The sequence below is a fragment of the Sapajus apella genome, unplaced genomic scaffold (assembly GCF_009761245.1).
Source record: "Sapajus apella isolate SASKATOON/1434 unplaced genomic scaffold, GSC_monkey_1.0 scaffold130, whole genome shotgun sequence".
Lineage (NCBI taxonomy): Eukaryota > Metazoa > Chordata > Mammalia > Primates > Cebidae > Sapajus > Sapajus apella.
This window is the reverse complement of record NW_022437070.1, coordinates 1,766,665-1,785,326: the sequence shown is the minus strand read 5'-3', so window position 1 is coordinate 1,785,326 and position 18,662 is coordinate 1,766,665. Positions and strand designations below refer to the sequence as shown.

Genomic DNA, 18,662 nt, shown 5'->3' with positions numbered 1-18,662 from the left:
TGCAACTTCCGCCTCCCAGGTTCAAGCGATTCTCCTGCCTCGGCCTCCCAAGTACGTAGCTGGGATCACAGGTGTGCACCACCATGCCTGACTAATTTTTTGTATTTTTAGTAGAAGCGGGGTTTTACCATGTTAGCCATCCCGGCCTCAAACTCCTGCCCTCAGGTGATTCGCCTGCCTCGGCCTCCCAAAGGGCTGGAATTACAGGCGTGAGCCACCGTGCCTGGCCTTGTTTTGTTTTGTTTTTTTGATACAGGATCTCTGTTACCCAGGCTGGAGTAAGTGGCAGGATCATAGCTCACTGCGGCCTCAACCTCCTGGGTTCAATCAATTCTCCTTCCTCAGCCTCCTGAGTAGCTGAGACTACAGATGCATACCACGACGCCCAGCTAATTTTTAAATTTTCTTAAAAGATGGGCTCTCACTATGTTGCTCAGGCTCGTCTCAAACTCCTGGCCTCAAGCAATCCTCCTGCCTTGGCCTCCCAAAGCTGGGATTACAGATGTGAACTACCACAACCAGCTCCTAGAGGAATCTTTATAAGGCATATGTTGTGTTCTGTCCTGCTCAAAACTCTGCCATGGCTCCCCAGTGCTCCCTAGGGAATGCCCAAGATTCTTTTTTTTTTTTTTTTTGAGACAGAGTCTCACTTTGTTGCCCAGGCTGGAGTGTAGTGCTGCAGTCTCGGCTCACCGCAACCTCTGCCTCCTGGGTTCAAGCAATTCTCCTGCCTCAGCCTCCAGAGTAGCTGGAACTAGAGGTACATGCCACCACACCCAGCTAATTTTTTGTATTTTTAGTAGAAACAAGGTTTCACTGAGTTAGCCAGGATGGTCTTGATCTCCTGACCTCGTGATCCACCCACCTTGGCCTCCCGAAGTGCTGGGATTACAGGCGTGATCCCACCCGCCCTCGAGATTCTTTAATGGCTTTCGGACTTGGTTTGATTTCACCCCTACGCACCCCTCCACCATCACCTCCCATCTCCCCTCTTTATACGCCAGGCTGCAACCACAGTCTACTTGTCAGTTCTCTCAATGTCCCAAGCTCTCTTTTGCCTCCAAACAGTTGTATTATCTTCCCTTTGCCTACAATACTTTCCCTCCAGCCCTCTCATTCACATATTTATTTATTTTAGAGTTGGGTTTCATCCTGTTGCCCAGACTGGAGTGCAAAGGCACAATCATATCTCACTATAGCCGCCAGCTCCCAGGCTCAAGCAATCCTCCCTTCTCAGCCTCCCAAGTAACTGGGACTATAGGCAGACATTACCATGCCTGGCAAAGTTTTATTTAAAAAAATTAAGAGATGGAGGCTGGGCGCAGTGACTCATGCCTGTAATCCCAGCACTTTGGGAGGCTGAGACAGGTGGATCACCTGAGGTCTGGAGTTTGAGACCAGCCTGGCCAACATGGTGAAACCCCATCTCTTCTAAAAATACAAAAATTAGCAGGTGTGGTGGCAGACACCTGTAATCCTAGCTACTCAGGTGGCTGAGGAAGGAGAATCGCTTAAACCTGGAAGGCAGAGGTTGCAATGAACCGAGATTACGCCATTGCACTCCAGCCTAGGGAACAAGAGTGAGACTCTGTCTAAAAATAAATAAATAAATAAATACATAAATAAAATAAAAATTAAGAGATGGGATCTTGCTATGTTGCCCTGGCTGGTCTCAAACTCCTGACCTCAAACGATCCTCCCCTCTCAGCCTCCTGAGTCATTGGGTTTACAGGTGTGAGCCACAGCAATTGGCTCTCCCTGACCCTCTCTCTGCTTGCCTCCTCAAGTCTGCCTCCAAATGTCCCTTCCTCAAGAAACCTTTCTGACAACCCCCACAGGGTGGATGAGATGACTCAACCAAGCTCCCACAGTTCCTGGCAGCTCAGACCACTCTACATTTTAATATTCAAAGGTCTTAAATTCCCCCTTAACTTCAGTTCCAGGTACAAAACCTGTCTCTCCAGACAAACAAGAACACATCCTTTAGCAGACATTGGAAACCATTTTAATGGACACATTTCCCTTATTGCCTTAGCTGCTGGGAACCTCCGAGTGAAGATTAATGCTAACCCAGATCATAGAGAGACACCTGTTGCATCTCTATATAGAAAGTGTTAGTTCTATTTTAATGTTTGTTGAACTAGTGCCAGCTTTTCTTGGGCACTGTAAATCCCATGAGTGGCTCTCTGCTACGACTCTCTCATGCCAAAATCAATGAGTTCTTCTATTCCACTGAATCTACCATCCTGCCCACCCCAAACCCTTCCGGCACACCCACTGGAACGCTTCCCACCTTGTTAACAACCACGCCCCTTCCTCAGTTTCTCCCTTGAACATTTCTTCTACTCCATGTCCTTGCCTAAACCCTGACAAGCTCTAACGATGCTGCTTCCTCTGCAGCTCCTTCTAGTACTTATTTATTTAGAGACAGAGTCTCACTCTGTCACCCAGGCTGGAGTGCAATGGCATGATCTCAGCCCACTGGAACCTCTGCCTCCCTGTTTCAAGCAATTCTCCTGCCTCAGCTGGGATTACAGGCGTCCGCCACCATGCCTGGCTAATTTTTGTATTTTTAGTAGAGATGGGGTTCCACCATGTTGGCCAGTTTAGTCTCAAACTCCTGACCTCAAGTGATCCGTCCACCACGGCCTCCCAAAGTGCTGGGATTACAGGCAGGAAGTGAGCCACCGTGCCTGGCTCCCTTCTATGATTCAGACTGCTCCTTTTCTCACATCCCATGTGCCTTCACATTGAGGGTTGAGAGGTAATTTCTCTATATATCAAGATTCTTGTGGGTGCAAGTATCTGAAATCCATTCAAACTAACCTAAGCACAAAGCAAATAAGGCAATAGAGAATGAAGCAATATTTAACAAAAGTAACAGCAAAAAAAAAAAAAAAAGTCCATTGTGGGGTTCATTTGAAAGTCTGAGAATTAAAGTGGAGTTCAGGTATGGCCGAATCCAGGCACTCAAGTGCTGGTGTCAAAACTGCCTTTCACAATCGTTCGTTTCTGCACAATCTCTTTTGCACTGAACCTCATTTCACAAAGCCTCTCCTCTCTTTGTGGCAGTTCCATCTGCTTGGCAATTCCAGCAGAAATAGAAAAACCTGTTTCCTGTTTGTTGCAGCAAATGTCTCAGGTTGATTCTCATTGGGCTAAATTAGGTAACATGCCTTCCCTGAACCAATCACTGTGGCCAGGGAAGCAGATTCAACTGATTAGCCAGGTCTGGATCTTACGTCCGTCCCTGGAGCTGGTGAAGGCAGGGCAGTGGCCAAGCCCTATTCAAATTAAACAGATGAAGAGAAGAGAGAAGTAGTTTCCCAAAAGAAAACATCGTGGGGTACTGGGGTGAACTGGGGAGCCTTGTGGATTCCAGGGGGAAGAGTGTTCTAAGCTGTGGGAATGGCAAATACAAAGGCCCTAAGGTGAGCAACTTGCTTGCCAAGTTCGAGGTTCAACAGGCCACTTCTGCTATCGTATCTTCTTCTTCCCTGCCAACCAAATCCAGAATAGTGAGTTATCGAAAACATACACACACACACACACGCATTGTTCCTTATTCAACTGTAATGCTTTTTCACCATCGCTTGGTAACTTTGTATACCTCTTCCTTCATACTTGACTAGTTAAAAATAAAATAAAAAAACTATTTCTCTGCTCTTTTTTAAAGTGGGTGTGATTGAGTTAAAACATATTTACTTGACTTAATTATTTATCAATGGGAACCTGAAAAGGGAGCCAGAGAGGCCAAGAGGTTAGGGTGGAGTAGAGGGGGTGGGGAAGGTAAGCTGCGGTGCAGGGGGCGCAGACTGGAGGAATGGGGGGGCGAAGTGGGGCAGGGAGGGTCTGGGGAGTGAGAGGGAAAGGTAGGTGCCAGAGGGCCAGGGGTGGGATTAGGAGTTGTGGGGTGGAGAGGGTAAGCGGGATACTCTGTGGATAGATTAGAAGGGCTAGAGGAGGCGGCGCTAGTGGGTTGGAAGGGGTGGGATTGGAGGTCGGAGAGGCCCACCTGAGGTTAGGAAATGGAAAGGTGGGAGGAGGTGGGAGTTAGAGGCTGGGGACTGGGGTGCAGAGGGCAGAGTGAACTGGGGGGTGTTCAGAAGAGTACTGGCGTTGGCACTTCAGAGGCTTGCCCAGAGAAGGCGCGGCCAGCCGACGGTGCAAGCTACAAGGCCGAGGAAGTCCGCGGCGAGAGGCGCGGTTGGGGGTGTGTATTACAAGGTATTCCCCCCACCAACTCCTCTTGCCTTTCCAAGTCTTTTCCTCTGGTTCCGCCTCCTTTTCAGGAGTGACGTGCCCTTCGCCCAATCAGAACCGCGGGCCTGGCGCGGCGCAGCCAACCGTGCGACGCGGGGAGGAGCTGGGGAGGGGGCTCGCAAGGCTAGGGGAGGGGGCGAGGGGCCTCCTAGGGCTCCGGAGCGGCGACTGGCGAGCCATGGCGCTGGGACTGCAGCGCGCAAGGTACTGAGGTTCGGGGGCAGGAGTTCTGGGAATTGGGGGGCTCCCCTCCTGGAGACCCCTGAACTGGATTGGGGAGGTTCGCGGGTGCGAGCCAAGGAAGCTCCGGGGCGCGCAGTTGAAGGCACATCCCCGCCGCACTCTCCACCGTCGGGGACTGTAGGGGTGGGACATTCCCTACGACCCTGGCTGCCCCGCCCCTCTGACCAAGAGCGGCTTCGGGGTCCCCGATTTCCGGCTACCCAAGGCTCGCTTCCCCACCTGGTTGCGGGTGGAACTTGGGATTCCTGAGAAATTAGGGGTGATTGCATTTGAGCAGTACCCGGGCTTCTGCGTCAGATATTCTCTCTCCGCATATTGGTCCCTCTTAGCCTCTGAACCCCGCAAATGGAGGATGTTCTTTGCCACCAGGTCCCTGGGATCCTAGGAGATATGGGCTACCCCTAAATTGAGGCTTCTCACGTATAGGGAGTGCCTTGGAATGGCATTCAGCTCCTGAGTTGAAGAAAGGACAGATCTCCTCTGATGGTACCCTTCGTGACAGTCTCCCAAACCTTGGGATTCCCTAGGAATGGGCAGAGGGGAGCCCCTTTCAGAATTCATCTGGGACCGTTCCCAGGAGCCTTTTTGTATTCTTTTAAAAGGCAGAGTTACCCCCTTAAATAACAGGGAAGCAAGCTGGACTCACTTTCCAAAGTCTAGCCCCTCATCTCACCCCTCCAGCCCCATTTTGAGGGACAGGGGAGCCCCATCCAAGTTTTATTTGGGGGAGACTCCATGGCGGGGTGCTCTGAGCCTGCAGGCCATGATGGGAGCGCCCCTGCCGCAGTGCTCAGCTGGGGTCATCCCAGGCAGAGGATGGGTTTCTGGGTTCACCTCCCAGCAGGTGCAGCTCTGCTGGAACACAGAGGAACCTGTGCCCTAGGGCCGCTGCCCAGGTCGGGGAGTCCTGTCTGGCCATGTTCTCATGGGACTGTGGAAAATGCTCTAGGTCCTCAGCTTTCCCTGTCCAATGTGAGGCACCCAGTAAGCCTCACCCCCTTCCCTCCTCCCTGGCTTCTCAGGCCTGATTGGATCCGTGCACACCCCATGTTTCTTACCCCCCATCCTCTCCCCCTTCCCCCATTCTATTCCAGGCCCTGGCTCTGGGCCTACCAGGGAACTCCGTCCCACTCCTTTTGGGCCAGCTGCCGTCCCGCCCCTCTCAGCACCCCCTCCTGGCTGGGTGGGGGCCCCTCTTGGCTGAGCTGGGGTGCCCCCCCTCCCCACCCAAGGCCAGCCCTTTCCTGTAGAGTCATCTCACTGCCACGCGCCGCCACCCACTCGTAACTCGCACCCGGGTCCTGGCTGCACTGCGTCCCCTCCTGCACCCCCTGGATGGCCCATCAGCCAAAGGGGGCCTGGGCGATGGTGAGTGGACCCCCACACCCCCTTTCCCCTTTCCCTTCCTCTAGCTGGGCCTGGCTGCCATCCCACTGTGGGCAAGGATGCTCTTGGGAAGTCCCTGGTGGGTGCAGCTTGCAGCCTAGAGTGCCCAGTGAGGAACAGGGCTCCCGGAGGAGCTAGGATTTGGGGGGCCAGCACCCCACCAGATTACCATGTCCTTGGGAACAAGCAGAGTCAGGCGCCAGAGAGACTCCCCCAGACCCCCATGCCAAATCCCTTCAAAAACCCAAACCCTGCCTCTGGTCTCTCAAGACATCTCTGGACAGTGCCAAGGGGCATCCTTGCCCAGCTACAACCTAAGCCCCCACCCACCAAATCCTCTGTGCTTTCTGTAGGACCCCCCTGCCAATACCCAGCTAAGTGTCAGAAGAGAAAGTCCCAGAAGTAGCCCTGAATGTGGGTCAGGGAATCCCTAATTTTACTGTGCCTTTCTCATGGGTGGCAGCTTCTTCAGGGCAGGGAAGAGGTGAGCTTCTCTCCTTCCTGGTTGGAGGGGGGCACTGGGCTCCAACCCCCATTCTCAGGCCTCACCCTCTGGCCGCCAGGCCCTGGCCCCACCCCTGTTCTCGGCTGGAACATGGAGGAAGGGTGGCAGGGTTCCAGCTGCACGTCCCAAGCTGGGCAGAGTGCCAGGGGGCTGGACCAGGGCTGGGCATGGGGCCAGCTGGGGAGATCTGGAGGCAGCAGGGGTGTGAGGGGGGAAGGGACTGAGGCTGCTAGGCAAAAGAGGGGCAAGGCAGGGGCTCCTTGGGTGGCGGGCACACCTGCCAAGAGCACAGGCCCTAAAGCCAGGGTTCAAATCCCATCTCACCCACCGCCTGGTGGTGTGGACTCATGTCAGTGGCTGCTGCTCTGAGCCTCAGTTTCAGATCCTGGAAATATGGGGTGGCTGGGTGCAGTAGCTCAGGCCTGTTATTCCAGCACTTTGGGAGGCTGAGGTGGGTGGATTGCATGAGTTCAAGACCGGCCTGGGCAACATGGCAAAGTCTCATCTATACTAGAAATACACACATTGTGTGGCAGTGAGTGTCTGCAGTCCCAGCTACCAGGGCGGCTGACGTGGGAGGATGGCTTGAGCCTGGGAGGCAGAGGTTGTAGTGAGCCAAGATCAGGCCACTGCACTCCAGCTTGGGCAATAGAGCCAGGCCTTGTCTCAAAGAAAAAAAAAAAAAGAAAAGAAAAGTGGGGATAACACCCCCTTTTCATCACCCCAGATCAAGATGAGGAGCCAGTAGTGAGGAAGCAGACAGTGGGGGGTGTGACACCCAATGGGTGTGCTGTAAATGGAGTTCGAGTCAAGAGTAGACAGACCTGGCTTGAATCCTGGCTCTGCTACTAAACGCTGTGTGGCCTCAGGCAAGTTTCATCACCTCCTTGGGCCTGCTTCCTCATCGGGGTAAACGGGAAAAATAATTGCAGGAACATGGTCGGATTGACTAAGAAGTGGTTCAGCGTGGTTCAGGGTAGATGGAGGGCGCTGGGTTACTCAGGCTGAGGATGCCAATGCTCTGACTCTCAGTTTCTGTCTCTATAAAACAGGAGATCAGGCCGGGCGCCATGGCTCATGCCTATAATCCCCGCACTTTGGGAGGCTGAAGTGGGTGGATCATGAGGTCAGATCGAGACCATCCTGGCTAACATGGTGAAACCCTGTCTCATCTCTACTAAAAATACCAAAAAAAAAAGTGGTGGTCATGGGTGCCTGTAGTCCCAGCTACTCGGAAGCCTGAGGCAGGAGAATCGCTTGAACCAGGGAAGCAGAGGGTGCAGTGAGCCGAGATTAAGCCACTGCACTCCAGCCTGGGCGACAGAGCAAGACTCGGTCTAAAAGAAAAAAAAAAAAAAGCGGGGGAGATCAATTCTACTGCTCTATAGGGCTGTAGTAAGGACTTAATGGGGTCTCCAGCTCCGTGAGTGTTCGGCACACCAATGCTCTCACTATTGCACTATCACTGTTATTTAGTCCTCCTTTTAAGCTTTTAAGATGCTTGTGTAAAAACCATGTACGTAATAGCATGCACACACCACACCATGGGGCGTGTAGAGTAACCCACAGGCTACTCTAAAGCCCAAGAGGCTCCTAAGCCTTTGCTTTTTATCCCTGACATGCGCAAAGGGAGAATAATAAGTTTAACCTGGGCCAGGCGCGGTGGCTAACACCTGTAATCCCAACACTTTAGGAGTCCAAGGCAGGCAGATCACCTGAGGTCAGGAGTTCGAGACCAGCCTGGCTAAGATAGTGAAACCCCTGTTTCTACTAAAACTACAAAAATTATCCAGGCATGGTGGCAAGTACCTGTACTCCCAGCTACTCAGGAGGCTGAGGCAGGAGAATCACTTGAATCCGGGAGGCGGAGGTGACAGTGAGCCAAGATCGAGCCACCGCACTCCAGCCTGGGCAGCAGAGCAAAATTCCATTTCAAAAATAAAAAAAAAGTTTAACCTTTGTATAACACTAACTATTTGCCAGGCCCTGTTTTCTAAGCCCTTGATGTATATGTGAACTCATTTAATCTGCAAAACAACCCTATGAGCTAGGTGCTGTCTCTATGCTCAGGGAGGCTCTACCACTTGTCCAAAGTCACACAGCTCATAAGTAGTGGAGTCAGGATTGGAACCCTGAGCCAGAGGAACTAGCCCCCACACTTCCTGGTAGAACATCCAGAGGGCAGGCTGGGAGCTGGAAGGAGGGTCCCTCCGCAGCCACCAGCTGGCTCCTTCTATGGAAGAAGCAGCCCAGCCACAGAGAGGATTACAGAGCCCAGCTGTCTGGGAGGTGAGGCGCTGGCCCCACCTCCCTGCCGATTCCCACTCCCGGTTCCCTCTTTCAGGCCCCCAGCTCAGTGAGGCCCTCTAGCCCCCACCCTCTGGGCAGGAAGACAAACAGGGCTGGAACAGAACAGGACGGAATGTCCTCTCAGGCAGGCAGGACTGAGGCCCCTGCCCCCACGAGCCAGGCGGGAGGGGACAGGACAGGGTGATATCTCCCCCGCTCCTGCCCTCTCTGGTGCCTCCCACCCTGCTGTACTGTGGACTTTATTTTCCTTCTGCCTCCAGACAGGAAAATAGCCCCTCACCCTGGGGGGTGGGGTTGATGCCACCCCAGAAGCAGCCTCTGCTCTTGAATTTAGGAAGGGATAGTGTCCCCTCCTGGAGGTTCTGCTTCCGTCAGATAGATCCCAAGGAGGGGATGAGAGAAAAGCCTGAAAACTGGAAACTCATGGCCCAGATTCGAGTCCCAGCTCTGCTAGTTGTTGGCTTTGGGGCTTCTTGGGCAAGGACTTCACCTCTCAGCATCTCAGTTTCCACATTGTAAAGTGGAAGTTTAAAATGCCCCCTCTGCTGGGCGCAGTGGCTCACCCTGTAATCCCACCACTTTGGGAGGCGGAGGTGGGCAGATCACTTGAGGTCAGAAGTTCGAGACCAGCCTGTCCAACATGGTGACACCCCGCCTCTACTAAAAATACAAAAATTAGCCGGGCATGATGGTGGGTTTCTGTAATCCCAGCTACTTGGGAGGCTGAGGCAGGAGAATCGCTTGAACCTGGGAGGCAGAGGTTGCAGTGAGCCAAGATTGTGCCGTTGCACTCCAGCCTGGGCAACAAGAGTGAAACTTTGGCTCAAAAATAAACATAAGTCATTTTAAAGATGTAAAAATAAATAAATAAATAAATAAAATGCCTCCCTCCTAGGGCTCCCCTGAGGATTGGAGGAATTACATAGTTCAGTGGCAAGTATATAAATGCTTAGCAAATGGCAGCTGCCAATTACTAATGGTAATATTTATCAATATTGTAAGTGTAGATGAGATTATATATCCAATATGCTACACTAGACTATACAATATACTAGGTGTAATACATCATATAATAATCTTTTATTTTGTCTATTTTTGTTAATTTTTTGTTGTCTTCTTTTAGATACAGAGCCTTGCTCTGTCACCCAGGTTGGAGTGCAGTGGCACAATCGTGGTTCACTGTAACCTCGAATCTGGGTTCAAGCAATCCTCTGCCTCACCCTCCCAAATGACAACTGCTTCCAGCTTTAATTGTGCATGAAAGAGGCTGGTCATGGTGGCTCATGCCTGTAATCCCAGAATTTTGGGAGGCCAAGGTGGGTCACTTGAGTTCAGAAGTTCAGGACCAGCCTAGGCAACAAAATCACACACACAAACACACACACACACATACACACAGTCTCTACATGAAAAAAAGTACAAAAATTAGCTGGGTGTGCTGGTGCACACCTGTGGTCCCAGCTACACGAGAGGCTGAGGCTGGAGGATGGTTGACCCTAGGATGCTGAGGCTGCAGTGAGCCATATTTATGCCACTGCACTACAGCCTGAGCAGCAGAGCAAGAGCCTGCAGAAAAAGAAAGAAAGAGGGAAAGAGAGAGAGGAGAGAAAGAGGGAGAGGAAAGAAAAAGAAAGAGAGGAAGGAAGGAAGGAAGGGAGGGAGGGAGGGAGGGAGGGAAGGAAAAAAGGCTTTGGGTTGGGTTCGCAGAGACCTGGAGTTTCAATTTGAAGACAGTGGCAGAAACAGAGAGAAGAGCTAAAATCCTGGACATAAACCCAGGCCCATAGAGAGAGAATGAGAGTTCAGGCAGACCATTGTTTAAAGGCAGGCCTCCCTATTTGTGGGCAGGCACTGCACCTCTCTGAGCCTCCGTGTCCTCATCCGTTCATTGGGATGTTATCAACTTCCCTCTGGGTTGCCTGAGCATTAGGCGGGTTAACGTAAGTTTCACACTTGGCACTGGGAGTGACAGAATAGTAAAAGCTGGAAAAGTGGCAGATATTTCTGGCAAAATGACACTTATTCTTCCAATCCCATGTGTAAAATGTAGGTATTTGAAATGGATTGCAGGGGAGGGTGAGTGGTGAACAGAACAGGTTGCTTTGCTTTGTCACCCTGGTGGGTCCCTGCCCTCTTAGGGCCCCTGTTGGTGGTTTGTCGTTAGACTTTGAGATCTACGTTCCAAGATTCTCAGGATGGTTCAGTTGAAGGAAAAGGGCAGGGGAGGAGATTCTGGGAAGCTGTAGGGCAAGGGGCCTGGGAGTCTGTAGGCATCTCCTTCGTGGGCCCTCCCTCCTCTGGCCCTGGGCCAGTTCAGCCAGCCCCCTCCCAGCAGGGGCCCTCCCTGTCCCCCAGGAAATAAACTGCAGATAAGTCAGGGAGGGGACAGAGCGGTCATAGGCGCGCCACGGAGAGGAGCGAGGCGGCGGAGGCACCATGGGCTGGCAAGACCACAGGTAAAATCCCGGCTAGGAAGGGCTCCACAGTGTAGCCCTCGCGGGCCCAGAGAGCGCCGTGAACTCGCCACGGCCACACATCTAGGCCTGCACAGCCCCGGCCCAGCCCCCCACGAGCCCTGGCCCCACGTGGCAGTGCCCTACGGGCTCGTTCCGCGCTCCTCTTGTCTTTTCCGAGTCGCCACCAGTGAACGCTGCCCATGCCCTCAGGTCGGCCACCGAGCTCCGCAAGGAAAAGTCCCGCGATGCGGCCCGCAGCCGGCGCAGCCAGGAGACCGAGGTGCTGTACCAACTGGCGCACACGCTGCCCTTCGCACGCGGTGTCAGTGCCCACCTGGACAAGGCCTCTATCATGCGCCTCACCATCAGCTACCTGCGCATGCACCGCCTCTGCGCCGCAGGTGAGCCCCGCCTGGGGAAATTCCCATAATGACCAGGCCCTGCCCATGAAAAGCTACATCCCTGGGAGGCTCCTCCTCCGGGAAGCCACAGACCGACAAAACCCCGCCCGCTGGTGACGTCTTCCCAGCGGAGCCCCACCCCCTGGAAGCCACATCCCATGGGAGGCCCCGCCCCCTGTGAGTTTCCAGCCACCTGGGAGTCCCGCCCCCTTAGAAGTCCATCACTTGTGAGGCCCCGCCTCTCGAAAAAAGCCCTCTGGAAGCCCCGCCTCCTTAGGATGCCCAGAGAAACCCCTAACCCCTCAACCCTTGCGATTTGGTCCTCTAGGAGACTCTCCCAGATGGATAGGCGCTGGTCTCATAACAAATCCACTGGGAGTCTGCGCCGCCCACCTTTTCATTACCGTAGCTGAGAGTCCCTTGTCCTTTCCCTACCCTGCTAGTTCTAGGTCACTTGTTCTCTTAGTAGGCATTTCCTTGAATTTCCACCCAGTTAGAATTGCACCCCGCAGCGGGCTTTGCCACACACGTTCACGCGCGCACACACGCACACACACACACACACACACACACACACACACACAGTCACACAGTCACACACACACACCCCATGGAATCCCAGGACCCTGAAAAGGGAGGAAGCAGCATTATTCCCTGGGAGGCTCTTCCCATTTGATTTCTCTGCCCCATAGAATTTTACTTTTCTAGGAGGCTTTACCCCTTTAGAAGTCTGTCCCCCTGGGAGTCCCTGCTTCTCTAGAGTTCTGTCCCTCTGAAAGGTCCTGCCCTCCATGAGTTCCAAACAGGAGGCTTCCCCCTCAGCTCTGTATTACAACTGCCTATAGGTCCTGGCCTCTTCTTATTTTGACCCTGGGGAGTTCCATCCACTTAGAATTCTGTCCTCCAAGGAGGCCCATCCACATCCTTAGAATTCTGTTCCCTTTGGAGACTCCTACTTCCTTAGAATTCTGCCCCCTGGGAGGCCCTGATTCTGATTCGAGTGCTTCATGGTCCTGCTCTCTTCCTTGGGAATCCAGGCCACTAAGATGTACCCCCACACATTTGGGGGTGCACATAAGTTTCTCTGACTGAGGAAAGGCAGAGGGAGGCTAGCTAGGGTCAGTCCACAACTGACTTAGAGATGCCCCCATCCTCCCTGCCCTGGGTACCAGGGGAGTGGAACCAGGTGGGAGCAGGTGGAGAACCACTGGATGCCTGCTACCTGAAGGCCCTGGAGGGCTTCGTCATGGTGCTCACCGCCGAGGGAGACATGGCTTACCTGTCGGAGAATGTCAGCAAGCACCTGGGCCTCAGTCAGGTGAGAGGTGCTCCCTGCTCTGTGCCTGGCCCTGTACTGGTGATGCTGGGGATACAGTGATGACCAGGACAGCCGTAGCCCCACCTTTATGGGACTCACAGTACAAAGTGAGTCCCATAGGTATGTCACTAGACAGGAAAACCCAGAATGGTCAGGGCTGGGATGGGACAGTCTAGGGGGCTGTGGAAGCCCAGGGGTGGGGTGTACCTGACCCAGCCTGGGTGGGAATGGAGGGCTTCTGGGAGGAGGGGACATCTGAGCTGAAATCTGAAGAACTCAGCTGGTCAAAGGAGTATGGAGAATGGATGGGATCAGTGAAGAATGTACGTGGCAGAGGGAACAGAGGAGGCAAAGGCCAAGAGGTGAGGGAAAAAAAAGTATTTGGGGGAAATAAAGAAGTTGGCCACATGCAGTGGCTCACACTTATAACCCTAGCACTTTGGGATGCCAAGATGGGAGGACAGCTTGCGTTCAGTAGTTCAGTGTTTCACGTGGGTGACATGGCAAAATCCCGTCTTCACCAAAAATATAAAAAATTCACCAGGTGTGGTGGCACACACCTGTGGTCCTAGCTACTTGGGAAGCTGGGCGGGAGGCTCACTTGAGCCTGGGAGGTGGAAGTTGCAGTGAGCCGAGATCACACCAGTACACTCCAGCCTGGGTGACAGAGCAAGACCCAGTGTCAAAAAAAAAAAAAAAAAAAAAAAAAGAAAAGTTTATCCTCCTAGGTGCAGAGTGCAATAGGAGAAGCTGAGAGATAAAAGGCTAGAGAGGTCATCAGGGTAGGCTGTGGCCAAATTTAAAGCCAAGTTAGCTTTATCTCCAGGGCCCTGGGGAGCTACAGAACAAATTTAAGCAGTGTAGAGATTGTGCCAGAGAGGTACAGTCAGATTTACATTTTTGAAAGATCCCTCTAGGTACTGCATAGAGATAGATTTGGAGGGAGTGAGATCAGAGGTTGAGAGATCAGCAAAGGGTAGATGCCAGTCTCAGGTGGGAGAAGAAGAACAGGGGCAGGAGCCATGGGGATGGAAAAATAGAAACAAAAGACATTTAGAAAGTAGACCTAACTTTCTTTTTTTTAAATTAACATGGAAGGCTTCACGCATTTACATATCATCCTTGCACAGAGGCCATACTAACCTTCTCTGGGTCTTCCGATTTTTAGCCTATGTGCGGCCGAAGTGTGCATAGAAAGTAGAACTAACTTTAATTCATCCTTACAGCAAGGCCCATGAGAGAGTTCCCATTCTTTTTTCTATCTCACATAAATGGGTTCCATAGTTGGTATCTGTTCCTTTTCTCTGCCTCGTTACCCCACTCCTGGTACCAATTCCTCTGTTAGTGTGAGTGAGCATTTGGACCCAGAGAGATGAATGTCACAAGATCCCAAAGCTAGGAAGTGGCAGAGCCAGAATTCGGCTCCAGCTACAAGAGATGCTGTCAGAGGAGCGAGATCTCCCTCTTTCCCTATTCACCAGCACCAGCACCATTCACATGGTGAGCCAACAGAGTCCACCTTCACCTGTGTCCCCTCCTAGCACCAGGCTCATTTCCCAAATTGAAATGAAGAGTTGGGTTTTCAGTCTGCCAGACAGGTGTGATTTAAATGGAGTCTCATCTCAGTGCAAGGAGAGCCTTGCACTTACTCTTCCCTCTTTCTAGAATACTCTTACTCCAGGGGGCCACAAGGCTACCTCACTTGCTTTGTTCAGCAGCTTCTTTAAATGTCACCTCTTTAAAGAAACTGTCTGGACCACTCTCTCTAAAGCAGCCTCCCATCATTGCATCACCTTTTCCTGCTTTTGTGTTCTTCATGTTACTTGTTATGTTATTATTATATGCTCTTTCGTTCACTGTCTGTCTCACCCCACTGGCCAGTAAGCTCTTCAAGGCAGGGATTTGTGTGTGTGGCCACCGTGTCCATACCATTTAGAAGAGCTGGGTGCGGTGACCCCCACCTATAATCCCAGTACTTTGGGAGGCCAAGGTGAGAGGACTGCTTGAGCTCGGGACTTTGAGACCAGCCTGGGCAACATAGTGAGACCCCTATCTCTACAAAAAGTTTTTTTAAAATTAGCTGAAAGCCAGTGCCGTGGCTCACACCTGTAATCCCAACACTTTGGAAGGCCAAAGTGAACAGATTACTTGAGGTCAGGAGTTCGAGACCAGCCTGGCCAACATGGTGAAACCCCATCTCTACTAAAATTACAAAAATTAGCTAGGCATGGTGGCACACACCTGTAGGCCCAGCTACTCAGGAGTCTGAGGTAGGAGAATCACTTGAACCTGGGAGGTAGAGGTTGAGCTGAGATTGTGCCATTGCATTCTAGCCTGGGCGACAGAGCGAGACTCCATCTCAAAAATAAATAATAAATAAATAAATAAATAATAGCTCGGCGTGGCAGAGCACGTCTGTAGTTCCAACTACTGAGGAGGCTGAGGTGGTAGGATCAGATTGCTTGAGCCCAGGAGGTTGTGGCTGCAGGAAGTCATGATTGTACCACTGCACTCCAGCCTGGGCAGCAGAGCAAGACCTGTCTCAGTCAATCAATCAATCAATCAATAGAAGAGAGCCTGGCACTTGGTAGGTGCTGAATAAATGCTTGCTCAGTGGATGGATGGATGGATGGATGGGTGGATGGATAGATGGATGGATGGATGGATGGACAAATGGATGGATAAATGAATGGGGAGATGGTGAAATCATCCAAGCTCGAGAATCAGAGCAGGGGGATGAGGATGGGATGGAGGAGATGGGTCAGAGGCCCTGGTAGACCCCACCCCACTCTTGTCCCTCGCAGCTGGAGCTCATTGGACACAGCATCTTTGATTTCATCCACCCCTGTGACCAAGAGGAGCTTCAGGACGCCCTGACCCCTCAGCAGAGTGAGTTCCCCGGAGGCCTCTGTCCCCACCGTACAGAGGAGGAAGCTGAGGCTCTACCCTTCCCTCAGCATATCCTCTCCTCTTCTGGAACACCAGACTAAGACAAGTAGGAAGAGGAGAGATGGCCCTGCCCTGGGGAGTTTGAGGGGACACATACTACCCCTGGGGGACCCTCTCTGGTTCCAGATCCTAATTATTGGGATGGAGCTGGGGAGGCCTGACCAGCCAGGGTGCTGGAGGGCACTGGGATTATGTGCAGCTGTCTGTGACCTCCCCACGATCCCGGGCCTCCCCAGCCCTGTCCAGGAGGAAGGCGGAGGCCCCCCCCACAGAGCGGTGCTTCTCCTTGCGCATGAAGAGTACACTCACTAGCCGTGGGCGCACCCTCAACCTCAAAGCGGCCACCTGGAAGGTGCGTGGGGCCCGGCTGGAAAAGGGCAACGATGCCGGGGCGGCCAGGGCTGCTGGTGCTGGGTGTGAGCGCCGAAAGATCTCAAAGGGTGCTGGAGTCTTCGCATCCCCTGGGCTGGGAACCCTGCGGGGCTCACTCAGGTCGGGTCTAGTGGGTCCTTAGGGCAGCAAGGAGTGGGAGTGGGAGTGTCTGTGGAGTCGGGACCTGGGGCTCCTGTAAGCTCTCTTAGGATGAGTCCCTATGGGCCTGGGGTAGAGGTCCTCATCCCCTTTGAACCTGGAGTCTTCACAGTGTTGGAATCTGGAGTCCTCACGCGCTCTAAGCTGCATCTCAGCTCCCTGGGGGGGCCACAGGACGCATTTTCTAGCCCCATGGATGGTTTCAGACCGGGAGGCATCACTGCCTTGTCCCCTCTCCACACCCCCCCACCATCTTGGCCCCCAGGTGCTGCACTGCTCTGGACATATGAGGGCCTACAAGCCACCCGCACAGACTTCTCCAGCTGGGAGCCCCAACTCAGAGCCCCCGCTTCAGTGCCTGGTGCTCATCTGCGAAGCCATCCCCCACCCAGGCAGCTTGGAGCCTCCGCTGGGCCAGGGGGCCTTCCTCAGCCGCCACAGCCTGGACATGAAGTTCACCTACTGTGATGACAGGTGGGCAGGGCCCCCCTTCCCTCTGCCCAAGTTCAAGTGCTCTGTTTCCCTCCCCACCTCCACACCCCACATTTCTCTCTCTCCTCTTTCTTTCTTACGTCATCCATCTCTCTCTCTGTGTCTGCCTGTCTCTGAATTTTCTAAATGTCTTTTTTATCTTTACTTTTTTTTATTAAAACACTGCCTCGCCATTTGCCCAGACTGCTCTCAAACTCCTGGGCTCAAGCCAACCTCCCACCTTTGCCTCCCAAAGTGCTGAGATCACAGGTGTGAGCCACCGTGCCCGGCCTCCTTTTGTCTTTCATTCTCTCTCGGTCTCTGAGTCTTTCTCTTAGTGTCTATCTCTCGTTGCCCCTTTTCTTAAATGAATGAGTCAAATTGTGTCAAGCAGTGTGGTGCACAGGTTCCGGGAATTAGGATGTGGACATCTTTAGGGGTCATTATTCAACCCACCGCACTCCTCTTGTCCTGTTTCTTACTCCTTTTCTCTCGGTTACAATCCTGTCCCTCTACATCTTGCTGGCTTTGTCCCTGTGTCCCCTGCTGCCACTTCCCTCTACCTACCCTCCCTCTCAGCCAGTTGCATCCTGACCAGATCCCGCTCTGCCTCACCCCCAGGATCGCAGAAGTGGCTGGCTACAGTCCTGATGACCTGATTGGCTGTTCTGCCTACGAGTACATCCACGCGCTGGACTTCGATGCAGTCAGCAAGAGCATCCACACGTGTATGTACCCCATTTCCCCGGGCCTGGAGCCAGCTGCCACATGGCCCACAGCCGATACCAGGACCCCAAGCTCCCCTCACCCCAGAATGCACTCCCTCCCCACCCCAACACCAGCTCCCTGCTCCTCAAGCCCCAAGGACCCGTCTCCTTCCTTGCTCCCTCATACCCAGCCCCCAGATCTTTCTCTCCCCAGTTGCACCCTTGGTGGCCCTGACCCCTCCCCATCCCCCTCCTCAGTGCTGAGCAAGGGCCAGGCAGTAACAGGGCAGTATCGCTTCCTGGCCCGGAGCGGTGGCTACCTGTGGACCCAGACCCAGGCCACAGTGGTGTCAGGGGGCCGGGGCTCCCAGTTGGAGAGTATCATCTGTGTCCATTTTTTAATCAGGTAAGCAGGAGGAAGGGTTGGGGTGCCTGTGTGGGGGCCTGGTCTGTACGTGTGGACAGGTGTGTGTGTGTGTGCATATGAACATGCATGTGTATCATGCATAAGTGTTTGTGAGGGAGTGTGCACATGCACACATGTGAGGAATGTGTGTGGCCATGTAAATGCTGTTGTGTGTGCCTGCATGTACACAGGTACGTGTATGGGTGTGTGGACTGTTAATTTGTTTTTTCTTGCTGCAAACCTCTGCTTAAGTGGACTCTTCATTCAAATGAGAAAGGGCTCTACATTTGGTGGATGTGGTGGCTCACGCCTGTAATCCCAGCACTTTGGGAGGCCGACGTGGGCGGATTGCCTGAGTTTAGGAGTTGGAGACCAGCCTGGGCAACATGGCAAAACGCTGTCTCTACCAATAATAGAAAAAAATTAGCCGGGTGCAGTGACACATGCCTGTAATCCCAACTACCTGGGAGGCCGAGGCACGAGAATCGTTTGAACCCAGGAGGAGGTTGCAGTGAGCCGAGATTGCATCACTGCACTGCAGCCTGGGCAACAGAGCAAGACTCTGTCTCAAAAAGAAAAAAAAGCCTCTACATTCAAGTTAAAATAAGAAATGTAACAGAATCCTGGGATCTGTTTTGCATTTTAAAAATTGGTGTGCCGGGCGCTGTGGCTCACGCCTGTAATCCCAGCTCTTAGGGAGGCAGAGGCGGGAGGAT

General features: G+C 52.9%; 1 protein-coding gene and 1 non-coding gene across 8 annotated transcripts in view; one reads left to right on the top strand and one right to left on the bottom strand.

Annotated features, from left to right (window-relative positions):
- Positions 1 to 4,385: 4,385 nt before the first annotated feature.
- The window catches only part of HIF3A (hypoxia inducible factor 3 subunit alpha), a 42,051-nt gene continuing 27,774 nt past the window's right edge, over positions 4,386 to 18,662 (top strand). For 2 of the 7 annotated variants that reach the window (XM_032262581.1, XM_032262575.1), the window contains exons 1-8: positions 4,392 to 4,467; positions 11,374 to 11,564; positions 12,737 to 12,882; positions 15,687 to 15,771; positions 16,068 to 16,183; positions 16,628 to 16,836; positions 17,455 to 17,561; positions 17,799 to 17,946. In XM_032262581.1, the coding sequence (XP_032118472.1) occupies positions 4,442 to 4,467; positions 11,374 to 11,564; positions 12,737 to 12,882; positions 15,687 to 15,771; positions 16,068 to 16,183; positions 16,628 to 16,836; positions 17,455 to 17,561; positions 17,799 to 17,946 (1,028 nt within the window). In that variant the 5' untranslated portion in view covers positions 4,392 to 4,441. The other 5 variants (XM_032262577.1, XM_032262576.1, XM_032262579.1 and 2 more) reach the window with 5 other exon arrangements.
- LOC116539700 lies at positions 13,968 to 14,072 on the bottom strand. Its single transcript, XR_004264140.1, has one exon. It is a non-coding gene; the product is annotated as a U6 spliceosomal RNA (small nuclear RNA).